Source organism: Habropoda laboriosa, unplaced genomic scaffold (assembly GCF_001263275.1).
Source record: "Habropoda laboriosa isolate 0110345459 unplaced genomic scaffold, ASM126327v1 scaffold9, whole genome shotgun sequence".
NCBI lineage: Eukaryota > Metazoa > Arthropoda > Insecta > Hymenoptera > Apidae > Habropoda > Habropoda laboriosa.
The window spans coordinates 70804-90563 of NW_017100191.1; the positions used below are offsets into that span (position 1 = coordinate 70804).

At 38.9% G+C, this 19760-nt stretch overlaps 1 protein-coding gene across 1 annotated transcript; it reads left to right on the plus strand.

The window, feature by feature from the left end:
- Nucleotides 1-7582: 7582 nt before the first annotated feature.
- LOC108570094 lies at nucleotides 7583-18211 on the plus strand. The gene is made up of 4 exons (XM_017931883.1): nucleotides 7583-7735; nucleotides 13523-13725; nucleotides 15077-15184; nucleotides 18067-18211. The coding sequence occupies exons 1-4, from the start codon at nucleotides 7583-7585 to the stop codon at nucleotides 18209-18211; spliced, it is 609 nt and encodes a 202-aa protein (XP_017787372.1).
- Nucleotides 18212-19760: the final 1549 nt, after the last annotated feature.

Genomic DNA, 19760 nt, shown 5'->3' on the forward strand with positions numbered 1-19760 from the left:
ATTTATTTCATGGTATTGTAACAAGCAAACGTTGAATACATTTTTCATTCGTGTAAGAAGAATTATTTAACACGATAAATTTAGCTGTACTATGGTTATTTTTAATCTACGACCACAGGTCAACCTGATTTTTAATCCCTACGAAATTAATTTAACCACGAGTAAGTAACGAGAACGCTAAAACCTATGTTTCCATTGAAGAATATTGTAAAAACGTATAAATTGTTATATGCAATGTTATAACAAATTGTCGGAAGTATAAATTTTTAATAAAATTGTGAAAATTGATAAATTATACCGTGTTACGATATCGGAAATCTCCCGCGAAAATCTCCCGCGAAAATTTCCCGCCTGACCTAACCGACGATTTTGCTAATGACTTTGGGGAGAGGGTACCGCAGGTATATAAGGACCCGCCGATGTCCCGCGAAATCATTTACCCTTTATACTGGGCCCTAGACACTTCGCGGCGTATTTTGACCTGAAGGTTCTGAGATGTGAATAGAGTGGTCGGGGGCTACTAGCTAGTCTATGTCCACCCTGTACACACTCAGCCTTCTTGTAACACTTGTATACATTAGAATCAATTAGAATTTCTATTACTAATTATTAAACAAATTTTAACAATTACCGGCACTCGCTAGGCACGTAATATCAGACTTTAAATACTCGACTTCGAACTTCGGTTTAGTCATAATTCTATTAATGTTATAATAACGTATAATTTATTAATTTTCACAATTTTATTATTAATTTATACTTCCAAAAATTTGTTAAAACATTACATATTATTATTTATACATTTTTGCAAGTTTCTTTGACAAATAAGTACGTTTCAACGATCTTATTACTTTCTCGTTGTGAAATCAAGTTCGGAGGATTAAAAATCAGGTTGACCCTTGGTCGTAAATTTAAAATAGCCATAGTGAAGGTGAAATTATTATTTTAAATAAATGTTTCTATACGAATTAAGAATCTATTCAACGTTTGTTTGTTGCAATACCGTGAAATAAATTGTATTATATATTTTCTCAGTTTAGACTGAATTTAAAGTTCGTAAGGATTAGAAATCAGGTTGACCTGTGGTCGTAGATTAAAAATAGCCATAGTGAAGGTAAAATTATTACGTTAAATAATTGTTTTTATACGAATTAAATATTGATTCAACGTTTATTTGTTGCAATACCGTGAAATAAATTGTATTATATATTTTTTCTGTTTACACTAAATTTAAAGTTCTGTTTACATGTTATAACAATTAGAATGTAGACGTTTTGCCGTTTCACGGTTTTTCCTCTGTTAATTATGTGTTTATAAATCATTTCAAACTAAAGCAGCACCATGCCCACCCTTAATTAAACCGTCTCAGTAGTTTACCGTAATTAATAATCTATTTTCGGAATTTATACGAGAATTTTTGAATTTTAGTAAATACTAGAGTCAGTGCATCGCGTATTGAAATAATAGCTTATACAGATAATCTTTTGAAATTACTCTTAATTAGGGAAAATCTTGAATCTTGTATGGAAGATGAAGATTTTCAGGAAATATTTATTTTTCAACAATGAATTTTTGTTTTATCGATTAATAACGTACGAAATGATTTTTGGAAAATTTTCTTCGTTTGAACGTTCGTTTAAGGTTCGACTATGATTATCAAATCTCTCGAAACACCGTAGAATGTTCAATTTTAAAAGTAACTTCTTCAATTTTTGGATAATCTGGGTAACGTGTTAGTGTTGACGATACACTTTCGAGTATAGACGTTAAAGTTCATAGAGTGGTCGGGGGCTACTAGCTAGCCTATGTCCACCCTGTACACACTCAGCCTTCTTGTAACACTTGTATACATTAGAATCAATTAGAATTTCAATACAATAGACTGAATAACAATTCATTTTAACTAATACCTATTAGAAATTTTCCTTTTAAAACAAATATAAATCATTTTACCAATTACTGGTACTTGCTAGACATTTAATATCAGACTTTAAATATTCTCCTTTCGGTTCTTTTAAATACAATCAAATAATTTCTTCAATTATCGATACTGACTTGGAATACTCCGCTTCGAATAAAATATTTCGAAATTATTTTGAAGGTTTAGGGAAATAAACATTTGAATTTTAGTCATCGTTGTTCTTCAGACTTGTCGAATAGGATATTGAAATTGAGAGGTTAAGAGTTTGCTTTTTCGTTACAGCATAACAATCAATATGTACTTTTCTTCCAGCAATTGAAATTAATTTGAAATTTTTCATATATTTTCTCTGATATTGAATTTATTTTATGACTTGCTATTTTGTTTACTAATAATTTACCATCCAAGGAATTTGCATGAATTGCATGTTAAGAGGTTAGTTGATTTATTATTGTATATTGTGAGCTGATTTGGAACGAGTGCACTATGCCCACCCTAAATTAAACCGTCTCAGTTGTTTACCGTAATTAATAATCTATTTTCGGAATTTATACGAGAATTTTTGAATTTTAGTAAATACTAGAGTTAGTGCATCGCGTATTGAAATAATAGCTTCATCCCTAGTTCGTTTATTATTGAATATTTTTACGCGTTTAACTTATACTTCTCCCCAAATCTCGTCGCGTATTTTATTCAAATTTTCTTATATTCTAGAATCGAAATAGAAATGAATTGCGTTTTTTCTTTTGATTCCTTCAATTTTTCACTCTCATTCTACGAAAGCTTACTTCAATAATAATATTGAAAATTTTTCTGGTGATTTGGTTTAGTAGTTAGTTGTGTTGTGTATTGCCAGCTCAAATATGAGCTGCTTAATGTATATGCTTAAAATGTATTTTCTTGTGGCCGCCTGACAGCAACCTGTAAATCTGGCGTGACAGTGAACGTGTTAATAAGTAAATGTTGTTCAAATTATGTCGTGTTTTATGTCATTTTCATCAGTGAAATCTCATCAATATGTTAAGAAAAATTTCGGGATAAAAAAACGTAAAATAAAAAAGTTGATATTTATATCGCTTGGTTGCCTCGACTCACGTTTCATGTTTATCTTTTAATCGCTGTCCTTGTGAACGTTCCTTGTGGCGAATATACTGTATATATTATTCACGCATGCACATATCGTGAAACTGTAGCTGTGTAGCTCGCAGATGCACGCTTCTCGTTTGATTTTTCTCCCAAGCTGAGCTGTCCGTTGTGTACTTGTATTCGGTGCACTAGCTTCTTGTATGCAGCGGCACTTAATTCACACGAACGAATATGCTAAGTACGTAAATTGATTCGAAATCCACGCACGATTGAAACCGCTTTATTCGAGGGAGCACTGAATCTTCTACAAACTATGATAGCACCGGTACAAACGTCATTCGTCGACGCACTCGTTCGTTCGGTAGGCCCGTAAACACTAACTGCGTACGTGAGGACTGCCCGATTTCTGCTCCCTGTTACACGAAACAGTTCTAGGAGAAATCCTAGGCGTGTGAGTGACCCTCAAGTATGTAACTTTGGCCTACTCAACCTCACGTCGCACAACATTGCGCGAGGCTCGCGATGTTTTTTGCTAGTGAAACATAAGAAACTCGAGCAAAACACAAGAAACTCGAGCCAGAGTCGTTATTCGAGCCAGAGTCGTTGTCTGGATTACATCGAACTAAATACGAAGATACGTGTCATTTTCAAACTAAAACTATCGCGAGTTGCTCTCGAGGGTATCTCTCGCGAGTGGACACTGCCCCTGAGCTTGACAGTCCGAGAGCATAGCTCAACTGTCTGAGAGTAAACGTGTCGAGACTTGCTCTCGTATGGATACGTAATGATACTACTGTGGAACAGTTGCTTTGGAAAGACGAAGTAGTTTGGTATTCTTGAGAGAACTCACGTGCGAGAAAAAATGTCAGGAAAAAAAGATTGATCGAGAAATGAGACACGCATCTCGTTTGATTTTTCTCCCAAGCTGAGCTGTTCGTTGTGTACTTGAATTCGGTGCACTGACTTCTTGTATGCAGCTGCACTTAATTCACACGAACGAATATGCTAAGTACGTAAATTGATTCGAAATCCACGCACGATTGAAACCGCTTTATTCGAGGGAGCACTGAATCTTCTACAAACTATGATAGCACGGTACAAACGTCGTTCGTCGACGCACTCATCCGGTAAGCCTCTAGACAGCAACTGCGTACGTGACGATTTGCCCGATTTCTGCTCCCTGGCACGCAGCATTCTGGGAAAAATCCTAGGCGTGTGAGTAACCCTCAATTATGTACTTGGGCCTAGCAACCTCATCTACCAAAACATTGCGCGAGACTCGCGATGTTTTTTGCTAGTGAAACATAAGAAACTCGAGCAAAACATAAGAAATTAAACCGAACATAAGAAATTCGAGCCAGAGTCGTTGTCTGCATTACATCGAACTAAACACGAACCTACGTACCATTTAGAAAGTAAAACTATCGCGAGAGAGAGCGACTGCTCTCGTACTGTGGAACAGTTGCTTTGTGAAGACCAAGTAGTTTGGTATTCTTGAGAGAACTCTCGTGCGAGTAAAAAATGTCAGGAAAATAAATTAGTCGAGAAATGAAATTGAAAATGTTCTGGGAAAACTTCTAGGCCTTAGCTTCTTAGAACTCGTGATATTTCTTGCGAGCCAAACATAAGACACGCGAACCTGTGTCGCTGTACGTACATCGAGCCAAACATAAACCTTGCTGTCTGTTCGCGCACAGAAAAGAGTTAGCGAGAAAAGAATTTTCTGATTTTATATTACTTTTATTGGCAAAACCGAGAACAAACGTCACACACGTGGTCTTAATACAATACAATACGCCATACTTTTTTTCGCTCGACGCATGCGCGATCGCCGCTCGGCGGACTGTGAGCTGATTTGGAACGAGTGCACTATGCCCTCCCTAAATTGAACCGTCTTAGTAGTTTACCGTAATTAATAATCTATTTTCGGAATATCGTAAAATTAAAAAAGTTGATATTTATATCGCTTGGTTGCCTCTTGGTTGTCTACGTTCGGCAAACTACAAGGACGGGTGCGAGGCTCGAAAACGTAGTCCCTGACTCTACGAGTGTCAGGTTTAGCTTCCTTGTGGTCTGACACTTGTGGAGAATATACTGTATTGCGAAATATAATACATGCTTAAACTGGCAACTTAAAAATGTCGAGCGTGTCTCGACATAGGAGTACCTGTGAATAAAATTAACGTCGAGTCACACTCGACATAGGAGTGCAAATGGTTAAAATTGCATTTATTGCATTAAGAGACTTGCATTTATTCGTTATTAAGGTGTGCTTTCTATAACTTAAATTTACAAGAAATGGGATCTGTGAGTTTGTTCTAGTTCCTAGAATGTTTACTACGATTTCTGGTTAGATGGGTGATTCAATTATCATTGCAACTGAGAATGTTCTTAGGTTGTCGTTACAAATCTAACTTCAACCAGCAGTATCAAGTCATCTTGAAATTTTCCGCGGTTTTATGTCGTTCATTTCGAAAAAAACACAATACTACCGAAATTGAACATGCTTATTCGAAAAAATTTCCATAATGTTCCATAGATTTTTGCTAACGTGTTACTACTTCCGCGCACATAAAAATCCGAATCTCTAGGAAACTGCTGAAAGGCTAACTGTAAAATACTTGTACGTTATTCGTCGACGTTGAATCTTCCCGACACTTCGTGACACTCTACAGAATTTCGTCTCCACGCTCTTTAAATCAATTGTTCCACGATATCGGCTTTATCGTTGGCGGGACTATACGTAGCAGTGATATCGTCGTAAAAGAATTTATTATAGAGTAGTTGGAAAGTTGTGCGAGGAATAGTGCTAAGTAAATTTCGCGGTAGGATCCCACATAATGGCCCGGAAAGCCACTTCCTTCTGAACTGTTCGCAATAAAGAAACTTCCGTATAATAGCGGCAATTTTGATAAGTAATTTCTGTAATTTACAAAACGTTCCGGCTGGGTAAATCAGTCAACGTTTCGCGTGATTCGGGAAGAAGGAACATTGATGGAAATGGCATTCGAAACGATAATCAAGATCGACATACCCGATTCACGTAGCACAAAATGGACGATAACGTTTCGTTCACCATCCAATTGGATTGATCGATAAAGCTGGCCGACTTGCACGATATCCCTCTCGAGTAGAGAGCGAGGTAAGGCGGGTTCGATTTCACCGGGTTCACAAAAGTGGAACGAAAAATGGGAAAAGTCCAAAGTAAATTTCGCTGTCGAGATTCGCCCTAAAATGGCTAGAGAAACGCGATATAAAAGCGGAGCAGAGCGATCTCTCCTTTCCGCGCGAGCCTTCCCTATCGTCCCGTTTCCCCTCCCCTTATTTGCCAACCACGTCCTTATTCCTCGAACGATTCAGCTGTTGTACTTGGTGTTTGTCTTGCGATATTCTATTCTGAAACCCAGAATTCGACTTTGTCGTCGTGCTACTACTTGTAGAAAAATCTTCGACGGTTACACACATCTTCCTTTTCTTCGTTCGTGTTATGCTTCAACTTTTCGAACTGAATTAATCCATCTATTCTTCATCCCGCACGAGATTCCCGAGGGAGTAAAAAAATCAATAAAACATTATTCCACCGAGGTTTCCGTCAGAAATGCCTGCTGTGACGTTTGCAACACAATATTGATACAAGACGTTTCTTCCGAGTCTTCTTCAACGATCACGAAGAGAGAAATTCCAACGAGGCGCGCCAACTTTCCGCGCCAGTCCCAACAGTCGTACACTTCGCGAGCACACACACATCCGGCAGCGGTGTTTTCACGTTGGAAAATGTGTCTCGTGGTCTCTTCTCCCTTTTGTTTATACATTTCGGTCTCTTTGTCATCGCGGAAGCGGCAAGTTTCAACGCGCGATCCTCACCTACCCCAATACTCTTCCTCCGCTGCCATCCTTATTTAGAAGTTACCGCGGTTCCATTCACTCCGGGGACTTGAACATTCCTCAGCGCAGAGTTCTGGGTAACTGTGATTATGAGAATCGTTCTAATGAACGCTCGAAGCATAAACTACTCCACGTACAAGGAGAAAAAGAGAAAAGGAAGAGAAAACGTCAGGTTGTTTTCGTATTTAATTAACGAATCAATGGGAACCAATGAGGAAAAGGACGTGTCTCCGGGGAACCAGTTGAGATATTAACGTGAAGCCTGGATCTGAAACGACTGGTATTGAAGTAAGGATGGAAAATTAGCTCGTTCAACAGGCTACAACAGAGCGCAGAAGCCTTCGGTGTAACTACGCTTCAAGTTGACAGATGACACGTTAATTTCGAGGAGGAACTGGAAGTTCGAGCAGTCAGAAACTCGACAGAGTCGGGCGGGGGCCGCGTGTTTCGTGCTAGTTGCGTGCCTTTGTGGACAAAATTGCCTTTGACAGAGTGTTAGAAACTTCTTTCGTCCTGGAGGTGAGTGAAACGCCATTTCCCGCCTTGTAAATGGAGGAAAAATTATTCGAAGAAATTTACTCTGAAACAAATTCGTAAGTTTGCTGATAGATACACATTTTTTTCACTCGGTCGAGCGCGACGAAATCAGGGAGATCCTGAGAGCTAGGAAGTGGCAAGAAATAACGGACGATGATGTTTATTCAGATGAAAGTGGACTTGGTGTCTTTGTTGCTCCTGTTGACGATAGGACGGATCCAGGGAAGCGAAAACGAGCAACTTCGAGAGAAGAGGCAAGCATTGTTTCCCCCGCCGCTTGTTTATCCTTTCGGTGGTACTTTCAAGGTATTTATTTATTCTCGGACGAAGTCGCGATAAAACTTAATAATCTCTCCCCGCTGTCCTTTCTCCTCGTCTCGAAGATCCCTCTTAGAGGGTTAATTTGTGCACGCGAGAACAAGTGAAATCACGCTCGAGTGGGAAAAATTCGCGAATGACGATTATCGGTCGGGTAGGTATTGATAATTATATCTCCGGTGGATCGACGCGCGGTTCCCGCGTTACGATAATGGCCCGCGGTTATAATTTATTCGGTCGGCCGGTATCTGGAAACCATATAGAAGATAAACAGGCCCATTTAAACGTGGAAGCGTGAATGAAAAATATGGTGGAGCGCGCAACGGCCACGTGCCACCCTTTTATTTCGCGTCCGTCTTGTCACATAAATATCGCCGGACGCTCGTAGATCTTGCATATTCAAATTTCACTGGGTACCTTCTGAACGTGTGTGCGGGCGATTCCACCGGGATGTTTCATTCCGACGACGACACCTTGTTAATTAATGCGAGCATCGAACGAGAAATTATCGCGTCGTTAATTTTATTGCACATCTTCTTCGTTTTATCAATTTTCGGGGGTGAAATATAAATGTACGTCGGACGGTAGCACTTCTCACGATAAAGTTAGCGGAACTAGCTCGTAATTCGGGAGCTCTATTTATTGGGATATCTTCCTAACGTAAAAGAGTTATGCACAGGGTGTCCCACTTATAACGAGCACCTAAATTGTCTCCCTTGCTGTTGAAAATAAAGAATAACATTGTCGATCAGGAAAAGCAACGTGTCGAATATGTTTTTTTTCAGATTTAGTGTATAGATTTTAGTAAAATTCAGTAGGTTTCAATAGATTTTTGCAGATTTTAGTAAAATTCAATGGATTTCAATAGATTTTTTGTTGATTTTAGTCCAATTCAGTGGGTTTTAATAGATTTTTGTAGATTTTAGTAAAATTTAGTAGATTTCAATAGGTTTTTTGTACATTTTAGTAAAATTTAGTAGATTTCAATAGATTTTTGTAGATTTCAGTAAAATTCAGCGGATTTCAATAGATTTTTGTAAATTTTAATTAAATTCAGTAGATTTCGATAGATTTTTGTAGATTTTAGTAAAATTTAGTAGATTTCAATAGGTTTTTTGTACATTTTAGTAAAATTTAGTAGATTTCAATAGATTTTTGTAGATTTCAGTAAAATTCAGCGGATTTCAATAGATTTTTGTAAATTTTAATTAAATTCAGTAGATTTCGATAGATTTTTGTATATCTTAGTAAAATTCAGTAGATTTCAAAAGGTTTTTTGTAGATTTTAGTTAAATTCAGTAGATTTCGGTAGATTTTTATAGATCTTAGTTAAATTCAGTAGATTTCGATAGATTTTTATAGATCTTAGTAAAATTCAGTGGATTTCAATAGATTTTTGTAAATTTTAGATAAATTCAGTAGATTTCGATAGATTTTTGTAGATTTTAGTAAAATTCAGTGGGTTTCAATAAATTTTTGTAGATTTTAGTAAACGTTAATAGAATACAGTAGATTTTAATCGAATTCCGTAAATTTTGGTAGAACTTAGTAGATTACAGTAAATTTTAGCAGAATACAGTAGATTTCAATTGAATTCATTAGAACACACTAGATTTTAATAGAATTCGGCAGATTTCAGTAGATTTTGCTAAATTCTGGTAGACTTCGACGAAGTTCATTGGACTACAGTAAATTTCGGTGGAACTCGTTATGCTTCACATTCAGTAAGTGTCCTAATACCTACAAACTGGAGTGTACATTAAGACTTCGTTATTTCCCGATGAAAAGTTCCCCGTAAAAGTCCTCTTTTACGCTGTTGTTCGTGCAAACACAGCAAGTTTCAAAGAAACAGTCTACAGAGGTGAAAAAGAAAAGAGAGATAAAACAAAAAGTTCTTCGCTGTTTTCCTTTCCGCAATTAACATCTCGAATCACACTCCGTCAGACAGACGACTGCCGATCTCCTTTTCGGAGGAGGCCTCCTCTCCCGTGGACAGGCTGGGAATCAACGCTCGGAAACGGAATACAAACTAAACCGAATTTCTCCGGAGTTTGGTCCTGGGTAGTCTTACGTTAGTAACGCCGGGACTTAGGTATGAACGTGTTCGTCCTGGCGGAAGTAGCGACGGTGGAGAACTTTAAACCGAGGGAGTAGAACGTCTCATTCCCCTTCTCGAGACCGCGCTGATAATTAACTGCAGCTTTATCTACCCGACTTCTCTCAAATTTTCTAATTAAATCGGAAAACTCTTTCTGTAGTTTTCGCTCGTTTCCTCCCCTCCCCACCGAGCGAGCGAGCAAATGTCCTGATTGACTGTTTGCCCTGGCTTCTGTCAGCTTTCTGGGCTCCCTCAATTACTCGCGCAACTCTCCTCTCTCTCGTAGAAAACGAGACTTCCGAAAACGCTACCGTGAAATCGATACGCGACGACACTTCCTTCTTCCCCACTTTCGAATTATTCACCTACACGAGAAGTTTCACGACGCTTCTTCGTCCGTCCGTTTAAAATTCAATTTCCTCCTCGTTAAGATTTTGTCCCCCTCTGTTTGCGATTTTTATTTACATTTCCCAAGTATTCGCTGTATGCTCCAAATTGAACAGGAAGGTGGAAAAAACACAATATTTGATAAGCTCGCCAGGTCGCTGCACAGGAGTATACTAGTTTATAGGATCGACAGCCGTACGTACGTATGTGTACGATCGTCGCTGTTTCGCGGATGAAGTGTTTGATTAGTAGATTTTCAGGCAGACAGCAACGGTGGTAGTAAATATTTGGGCGTGTTCGCCTTGAGGAGGCGGGAAACTGGCGTGAAATAAAATTCACCCTCTCCCCCCGGTTTCTGGGTCAGTATGTATCTAAACACGCGAAGCTGCACTGCGTCAAAAGCGCAAGCTTCAAAGTGAGAGGAAAAAGGAAAACGTCGGCGGCGGCGTGGAGGAGGCGGAGGAGGAGGAGAACGAGCCAGTCTGTTGCAAAAGAGAGCCGACGACTTTGAATTACTTCCATGTCTTTGCTCTGAAGCCCCGGTGTATCTTATCAGCAGGACAATTATGAAGTTTCAGCACGTGTCGAGTCGCTTTTGTGCCGGGCACTCGTTCAACGAGCTTCCCCCCTCCGGAAAAACCAAGTTGAATTTATTTAACCCTTATGTCAATAGCCGGAATGTATAACGTTGTTCAATACCCGGGGTGTCCATTTCCAGAATTCGTCTAATAAACGCATCTTATCAGGGGTAAATCTTAATCTTACGAATTCGTGCAGGTTAATTGCTGTCAGGGGAGAAATTTTGAAACTTGTTTTCGAAATGTAGAAGCAGACGTATAATTTTAATTCGGACGGATATCGATTTTATAAATACACTTGGAGCGTTATTTATTCGTCTGGATCGCGATGGTTTTCGTGGAACCTCTCGACAAAGGGTGAAAGTTAGACGAGCCTCCACAAGTTAGAAGATTTTACTTCGGTGTGCATGAGACATAAAAATCTGCAAAAGAGGAAATGCACGTGAATCGTTGCCCGGAGAGAAAGCTTGAAACTTGTTTTCGAAATATACACATATTCATTAATATTGTATAGATAGGAGGATAAGTACATTTGCCTTGTCTCTCTTCGGAAGGCTAATAGTGCGATTTTTGCTGTTCGCTTGATTCCAGTTTCCGCTCGCTGGTTCATTTCGTTACGTCCGGCGCGGTTCAAAGACGAGACGGGTGGTCGAAGAAAAGGGGAGAAACTATTTTATCCAGTTCCTTTTCGACTTTTCTCCATCGATTCGTAAATTCTTTACACTTGCAAAAGTTCCTCCTAACAAATTCGGAAAAGAAGATTCTATCGCAGCGAGAGGAAAAAAGCTTCCTTTTTGCTCGGTACTCCTTTCTGGTAATTGTTTGTACAGTGCAGCGTGGCAGCACGCTTTATTTGCTCGCGATCTTTGAAACTTCGCGTAAATTTTCACGGTCCACCGAAGGACTCGAACATCGGGCTCGTCAGACGTTTCTTCCAGCTGGAGGTTTGCCTCTCGTCTTCGAACGTGACGCAGCGAACGAAGAGTAGAGGAGGGGAAAGGAATTCATGTTAGTTAAAGTTCGCCGCAATCTTCCCGATTGTAGCGTGAGCTGGTTGCTCGCGAATTTTAATAGCATCTGTCGCAGTCCTTTTACTCGGCCTATGCACCTTTGAAGACTATTTTTCTGCTCCCTAATTGCTGTCGTACGCGCGCCACGACTCAGTTCCGCGCAGAGCTGCATTGTTTTTGCAAACATTGCACCCTTCTCGGGGCGTCGAGGCGCAAACAAAGTGAAATATCGCGAAGCAGGAATCGTTTCGCTGCAACTTTCTTGCAGCACTCGTTCACAACTTCTCCTGATGTTCTCGTTTATTTATTTTTTTTTTCTTACCCGTACCAAGACGAGTTTTATTTTTTCACACTTTTGTCGGGTTCGCGCAAATTCGAGGTTTATTCGAATTTCTCTCACACGCCGATTGAAGGGAGTATTCTCGTGTTTGGGGACCAGAAAAATCGATTTTCTTTTTTCACGTATTAAATTTCTATTAGGTCTATGCAGAAGTTTCCATCGTATCTTTTTGCAGTATTTACTTTTTTTTATATTTGTAGTGAGTCGAAGAATTGATCGTATACCCTTCAAAAAAGAGTAATTAGGATTTCCCGAGTTTGGGAAATTAGGATTAGTTTGCTAGATGGCGTGTACAAGAAATTTTTAAACAATTGAAATTTGTGGAAATCGCGAAGAAAAATACGGTTTGTAGATTTATGTTAATTATACACGTGCAGAAAATCTCATTGAAATCGGTTGATGGAGAAACAAGCGACAGGCATCGAAAAATGCAAGAATCTTCAGATTTATTATAGTTACATGCCGAAAGTCGTGAGAAACAGCGATTTTCACAATTTTTAATAGTTTGTAGCTCATAGCGGCATTGACCAATTTCGATGAAATTTTCAGCATGTGTATAATTGACATAAATCTACAAACCGTATCTCTTAAATTTTCATTACAAGCTCAGATAGAAAAGTTGTAAACAGTGACCTTTACGATTTTCTTCACGATTTCCACAATTTTCAATTTTTTCAAAATTTGTTGTACACGTCATCTAGTAAACTAATCCAAATTTCCCAAAGAAGCTCAAGTCATTTGGTCCAATTTTAAAAAATTTATTCTTTTTTCAATTCTTTGACTCACTGTCCAATGATCGTCATAAAAATACTAACTGTATAATATTAATACTATATTAGTATTGCATACCAACTGTGAAAATTTAAATACTCCGGTCGAATTACAAGCGATGGAAACGTTTGCATAAACCTGATACAATTCTTCCAGAAGAAGTACATATGTAAATCTGGTACCGAATTAGCCTATGGAAATTTGTTACCCTCACGAAGGCAAATTTTGTTTTTTTAAAATTCCCCCTGTTCCTCTACAATGTTTCTCATGTTTTTGAATACACTTTTACATTCACATATGTGTATTAGTATATTTCCCACTTTTATTTTACATTATTTCACACACTCGATCATCCATGGTATCGAATTTCCATTCGAATTAGCCTACGAAAGTTCCCTTTTACGAGCATTTTTATATTACAAATACCACTTCCGAAGAATTTCATGTTTCATAGATAAAAAAGGAAGCAGCTCGAGTATTACCGCGAAGTGGCTTCGTCGTTGAGCTTTCGGACCGAGGAGAATTCCTACGAATCGAATTCGACGTGCATCCGAACGCTTACACTTGTATATTTATTGCATTTCTGTCAAGCTAATCATCGGCTTCGCGATGCCTGTGCAACTCTCCGGCAGGATTTTGGTTTACGGCCAAAACATTCAGTTCCAATACATGTTGCCAGACAACGCGACCTTCTTCACAAACTTCTTCGAGAATTCGTCACGTGGTCGACGTAGAAGAGCTAGCTGGAACGAGAGAGCTCCTGTCTACGATATTCTGCAGCAAGAGCTAGACAGGTAAGTCTACCTCTCTGTCGTTATTAGAAGAAGTTCACACATCGTCGAATACAGATAACTCTCGTATAACACGGTTGTTAGATTCCTAAAAAATGACGTGTTATGCGAATCCCTGTTATATGAAACAAAGAACTAGTACATAAAAGGGGCGTTAGGTTCCAAAAATGAAAAGAAAACGTATTATTATATCTTTATAATTAAGAGAAATATCTTTATTAACCCTTATGTCAATAACCGGGTACCCTTTTGCATAATTCTCACTTAAAATGTTTGATCTTCCAGGTAAAAGATTGAAATATCCGGCCAGATCGTTGTTATTTCGCACACTTCCTATCCGTGTTTGCCTCAAGTTTAGAATTTTGAAACTACTAAAAGTGGACGATAAAGTAGACGACAATTGTAGTTATTGACATAAGGGTTAAAGCAATTTTCACCAAAAATATAACATATTAATATGTATTAAATAAGCTGCAAATTAATTCACAAAAATGGAAAACATAATTACCATTTCTTTAGAAAAGGCTAAATAATACTCAATTATTAATTTAATCTCCGAAAATTATTAATCTACGTATAATGTAGTAAAAAGAAAAACACAAGGTTTTAAAATGTACGTACTTAATACTCTACGTACAAAATGAATTTAAAATTCTATTAAATCTGAAAATTCTGCGGCCAAATTCGATACGACATCCAGGCTCGAATGAAAAATTTCAAATGAGATATCTTTTGCTCTTAAAAGGTTTTATTATGTTCAGTGTTATTCGGGGATTTCCCTAATTTCAAATGAAATATTTTTTGCTTTTAGAAGCTGTTATTATGTTCCATATTGTTCGGGTATTTCCCCATTTCTCGAACCGTGTTACACGGGGGTTACCTGTAATCGTTCATTCGCAGCCTCTCGGAATTTGTAATCGCGGGAATTGTCGATTATTCGTAAACGGCTGGAATTTGTAGTTTCGAACAATTAATAATTCCCTTGCCTCGCTGGAAATTTACAACGATGAATAATTAGCGAATTGACACGCTAGCGAATCACTCTCGTTGCCTTTGTAATTTATTGCTGTACAGACGTTTGACGGTTGACGATCCAACAAGGAGAGTTTTATTTCAAGGATATTCCAATGACATACAGCGTAAATGTACAACGCGTGTTATACTGTTGCGGCCACGTTTTAATGAATAGTTCACGTAACACACGAACAATTTATAGGGTGTATATTCTATCAACGTGTGTAATGCTAAAGTCAACGCGTTACCGCTATTAAATGTTTACGATATAAACGTGGCTCGGTACACTCGTTATTCCGGTGTCTTTACCCGGCGTTAATTGTCAACGATTATATTACAGGCGGAACATCGATGGGAAAGGTTGCCTGATGAAGAATATCTGCGAGGCTGCGTCGATGACTTTGAAGAACGAGGGATTAATGGGAGAATTGTTGCATTTGTTGCTAACGTAAGATCAATTTCTTCTCCCTCGAACGGTAGACTTGTGGCGGATACGTCACTGCCAACAAGCCCTTACCGAACCTACTTTTCCACGCGAACTTACTCTTTTCCAACTCCTTCAGATTTTAGTTTCCGTTCTTTGGTCCCTCCCCGGGTTAAGACTCGCCTTCGTCCTCGAGTAGCCTAAGAAGCGCGCATGTGGCATCCAGGTTTGCACGAGGACGAACGGTCCCGCTTTCTACAAATTTTCCGTTTCCACCACTTTCTCTACTTCTCTCTTTATCTATCTCTACTCCTGTCTCCCTGTCCTAACAATATAAAAACCCAGTACGCCTACACCACCAGCTCAGTTTTTCCTTTGCCAACCATCGCGACGTACCTGCCGAACCGCTGCCGCAGGGACAATTAACGAATAAAACGATTGCATTTTCCAGACAAGTTGTACACCGACCATAGCACTTAGAGCTTAACAAATTGAGGTGAAAACAGTGCAACGGCGTTCCTCATCCACCTCAAACTTATGCATGAACGTTTGTTCAAAATTTCAAATTAATCGGATTAGTGGTTCCTAATGTATTCGCGGAAGTATTTGTTCAAAATCAGCTTGAATATACTATTAGCTCTATGCAAACGTTTGCATCGCTTGTAAATCGATGGCAGTAAAAGGCATTGTGCGTTTCCTTTCTTATTGAAATTTTCACAGTTAGTATTGTAGGAACCTAGGGAAAAATATTGAGGGACCCAACGGGAATCGAACCCGGGACCTTCGGCTTACCAAGCCGAGGTTTTGCGCGCTACGCCAACCACTCCCTCGCTATTCTCTCGTATCGGTTCTCTATTTTTGGGTATGGAGGCCCCGATACTACACTCGGCCATCCTGAACTGATATTCACCCTCGAAATGTCCTAAAGTTCAACACCTCAACAACTCAACACCTTTCGGGTACACTCCCCCACACAGTGGCACACAGCCGAAACAACGACGCAATTTGGGAGACGTGCAATCCTCGACATGTTTTTATCGCCCAACTCCTCCTGGTTTCGTGTAGCTGTAGATGCCTCCATCCCGGACGAGCCCCCATTTGTAGGAACCTAGGGAAAAATATTGAGGGACCCAGCGGGAATCGAACCCGGGACCTTCGGCTTACCAAGCCGAGGCTTTGCGCGCTACGTCAACCACTCCCTCGTTATTGTCCCGTATCGGTTCTATATTTTTGGGTATGGAGGCCCCGATACTACAGTACAATACTACAATTTATTCGATATAGTGAACATAGTATTAAGAAGTATATAGAATTAATTTGACATTATTGCTGTTCCTATTTTACCCCTTTCGCTACGGCAGATTTTAATGGGTAACGTGGGTGATTGACCGTAAATTTTTAACCACGGCTGCAAAATTTCTTACTTTGTCCTTATCGTTTCAAAATTCGGTTTATTAAATTAAGGTGGAAGTGCGTGAGGATGAAATAAAGTATTAAATTAAAATGGAAGTGCAGCAAAAAGCTCCAACAGTATAGTGCGAGCAAATTTTCAAAACGCCTATAGTAATGAAGGGGTTAAAGAAAAAAATACACAATCTCGAAAAAAAATACGATGGAAACTTTTGCATAGACCTAATATTAGGTCGTTCGGAAAGTTCTGTCTCAAATATTCATTACTCCGCCAAAAGTTAACGTATTCACTCAAAATAAAAATGATTACAATTGATACACCTTTGCCAACGTCCCACTAATTTATTTACGCCATCTATAAAGAAACTATGAGGTCTGGAATCAACAAAGTCCACGTCGCGTTCATTTCGAAGTGCTTTTTCCTAAAAAAATCGCCAAAATGTTTGAACAGATGATAATCTGTTGGCGAAAGGTCCGGAGAGTAGAGTGGATATTGTAGAATCTCATATCCCAGGTCGTTTAACTTTTGCACTGTAATTAACGATACCAAATGGTCGAGTGTTATCGTGCAAAAGAATCGGACCTTTTCTGTTGATTAGTGTTGGACGAATAACTGACAGCTTTCGATACATTTCGCTAAAACCATTGCAGTACATATTCGCCGTAATATTTTCTCACTTTCTCAAAAAATTATTCTAAATAATTCCGTCAATAGATCACAAAACAGATAGCGTTATCATTTTCGGATGTGCTTTAGGTTTTGGAAAGTGTCTAGGTGGTTCGTTAAGATCCAACCACTGCTCAGATCTTTTTCAATTATCATAAAATACCCAATTTTCATCGCAGTTACAATTCTGTGAAGAAAAGTGTCTTTGCTGTTCCTTAGAATATGCGAAGAGCAAACGAAGGCACGAAGCATTCACTGATTATTATCGAACAACTCGTGTGCAACCCACTTATTCATTTTCTTTGTCTCACCTATGTTTCGTAGATGATATAAATAAATTAGCGAAAAGTTAGCAAAGGTGTATCGATTGTAACGGTTGTTATTTCGAATAAATTCGTCAATTTTTGTCCGATTAACCCTAGAGCGGTCTTCGGGTCTTTTTTGACCCACCGCCTTTTTATATTTTTACTATTTTCTGCTTAACATTATTTTAAACGTTTATTGTTTAGGTTCATATGTCGTGTTGGGAATAAAAATTATTACACATAAGGTCTTGGGTCCTTTTTGACCCAAAAGTCTTAAGTGTACAGTCAAAATGAAGAACGCAAATGATTATTTGAATTCAGACGACGAAATCCGACAGAACTTTCCGAACGACCTAATATTTCAATATTCATAACTTTCTCAATTATTCGAACTTCTTCAAAATTCCCTCGCTCCCTTATTCCACATAGTTGAAGTTATTCAACAACGCAGAAAGAATAAATTTGTTTCAATATCACGATTTTACGCACTTAAACTGCTTATATACGTATATATTTCCTTTCAGCCCAGACTATGGAGATTTTCCCACAATGGACGAAGAATATTTAGAGGCAGCTAAGTCTGGAAGAAGGCACGAGAATTGTTCAACAATTTACTCCACCTGCCCACCTGGCCTAGGAATTTTGGACAGAATATCCACAATTTATTAACTAAGATGCATCGTCTTTTATTATTACACGTTCTCCCCTTCGTTGCTCACTTTATTGCCTCTGCCTTCTTCCCCGACCCAGATACATCCCTCAAGCTCTGCGTTACGTCACTTCCTTTTTTTTCTCTTCTCTTCTCTTCTTTACAGCGAAACGAATCTCCTTCTATCTTGCCTTACACACGTACACACACGCACGCACTAACATCGACACGGTATAACATTGTACATATTGCATCGACTTCGCGCCTCGGGTCAGTGATGCAATAAACGAGTTGCCACGTAATTTTCATCGCAAATTTCTCGTTAATTAAAGACTGACGCGCTAAATAATTTCAGCTCCTGGTTCGTTTCAGAAAATGAAAGACTCTTCTTTGATCTACCTCGATACACACACCTCTCCCATCCTCCCCGTTTCTTCGTCGTTTAACGTCTCATTTTCTTCTCTTGCCTGCCCCCGCGAATTCCTCGCTTGCATTAAAGGAGAGATTAATCAGCCAGAGGGAAAAATAAGAAAAGAAGAAAAAAAGATAGGAGAAGAGAAAAAAAAGAAAATAGAGAAAGAGATTAGGTTCATAAATACGTTTGCTAGACGTGCACTTATGTATGTGCATCTGTGTGTGTGTGTATGTGTAGGGGGGTTGAAGAATTTATTATTTAACGCTTGTTTATCGTTGTTTGTACAGGCTGTTTGTGTGTGTTTCGAAAGAAATCGCGGAATGCTTAATAAAAAGAAGTATATAAAAAAGAGTGGTTCTGTTATTGTGTATAAGGTAATTTGTGTTGAAATTGTAAGGTTGTATTAAAAAGGTAAAATGTATACTCGAGCACTGAAAGGGTTAATATCTGAAAAAGTTTCGCTTTAATCGAGCGCGTTTCACCGTGAAATCTCCGATCGCTATATCCGACAAGTCGGTCACCGTTCTTGCCAATTATTTCGTCGATTTTCATTCGCCTTCGATGCCAAATACAGCTACAGCTAAGCACGTTTGCCAAGTTTAATGAACTGCCCCGTTTGATAACTACCTATTTTCTGCTGTTTTCCAATTCTAAATCAGGTTCTCCCATTCCGTGATTTCACGGAAATTCGGACTATTCGAATGGGTAGAAATGGAATCGAGGGTTCCCCACTTCTGGAATATTAATTCGCGGCGGCAGACCCTTTATTTCAACGGAAAAAACAATCGAATTATCGTCATTGACCGGGTGAATCGACCGTGTGAGTTATGGCCCCCTGTCGCATGCACCGTTGTCGCCGGAAAATCCACTGGATTTAAGAACGTTTCGCGCGTTTTATACAGGGTGTTTCCGAAAATGTGGGCATAACTTCGGGGATAGACTCAGTACGCTAAAATAAGAAAAAAAGTTCATATGAACATATGCCCGATATAAGCTTGCTTCCGAATTATAGCTTTAGCTATAGCTATAGCTGAGACGTGAGACGTGAGACATGAGACGTGAAACGTGAGACGTGAGACGTGAGATATGAGACGTGAGACGTGAAACGAGAGACGTGAGACGTGAGATATGAGACGTGAGACGTGAAACATGAG

Excerpts from the sequence above, each read along its gene's own strand:
- LOC108570094 (XM_017931883.1), top strand. The coding sequence starts at position 7,583 with ATGATGTTTATTCAGATGAAAGTGGACTTGGTGTCTTTGTTGCTCCTG. Across the intron at positions 7,736-13,522 it reads CTTTCGGTGGTACTTTCAAG|CTAATCATCGGCTTCGCGAT; the intron begins GTATTTATTTAT and ends ATTTCTGTCAAG. Across the intron at positions 15,185-18,066 it reads TTGTTGCATTTGTTGCTAAC|CCCAGACTATGGAGATTTTC; the intron begins GTAAGATCAATT and ends ATTTCCTTTCAG.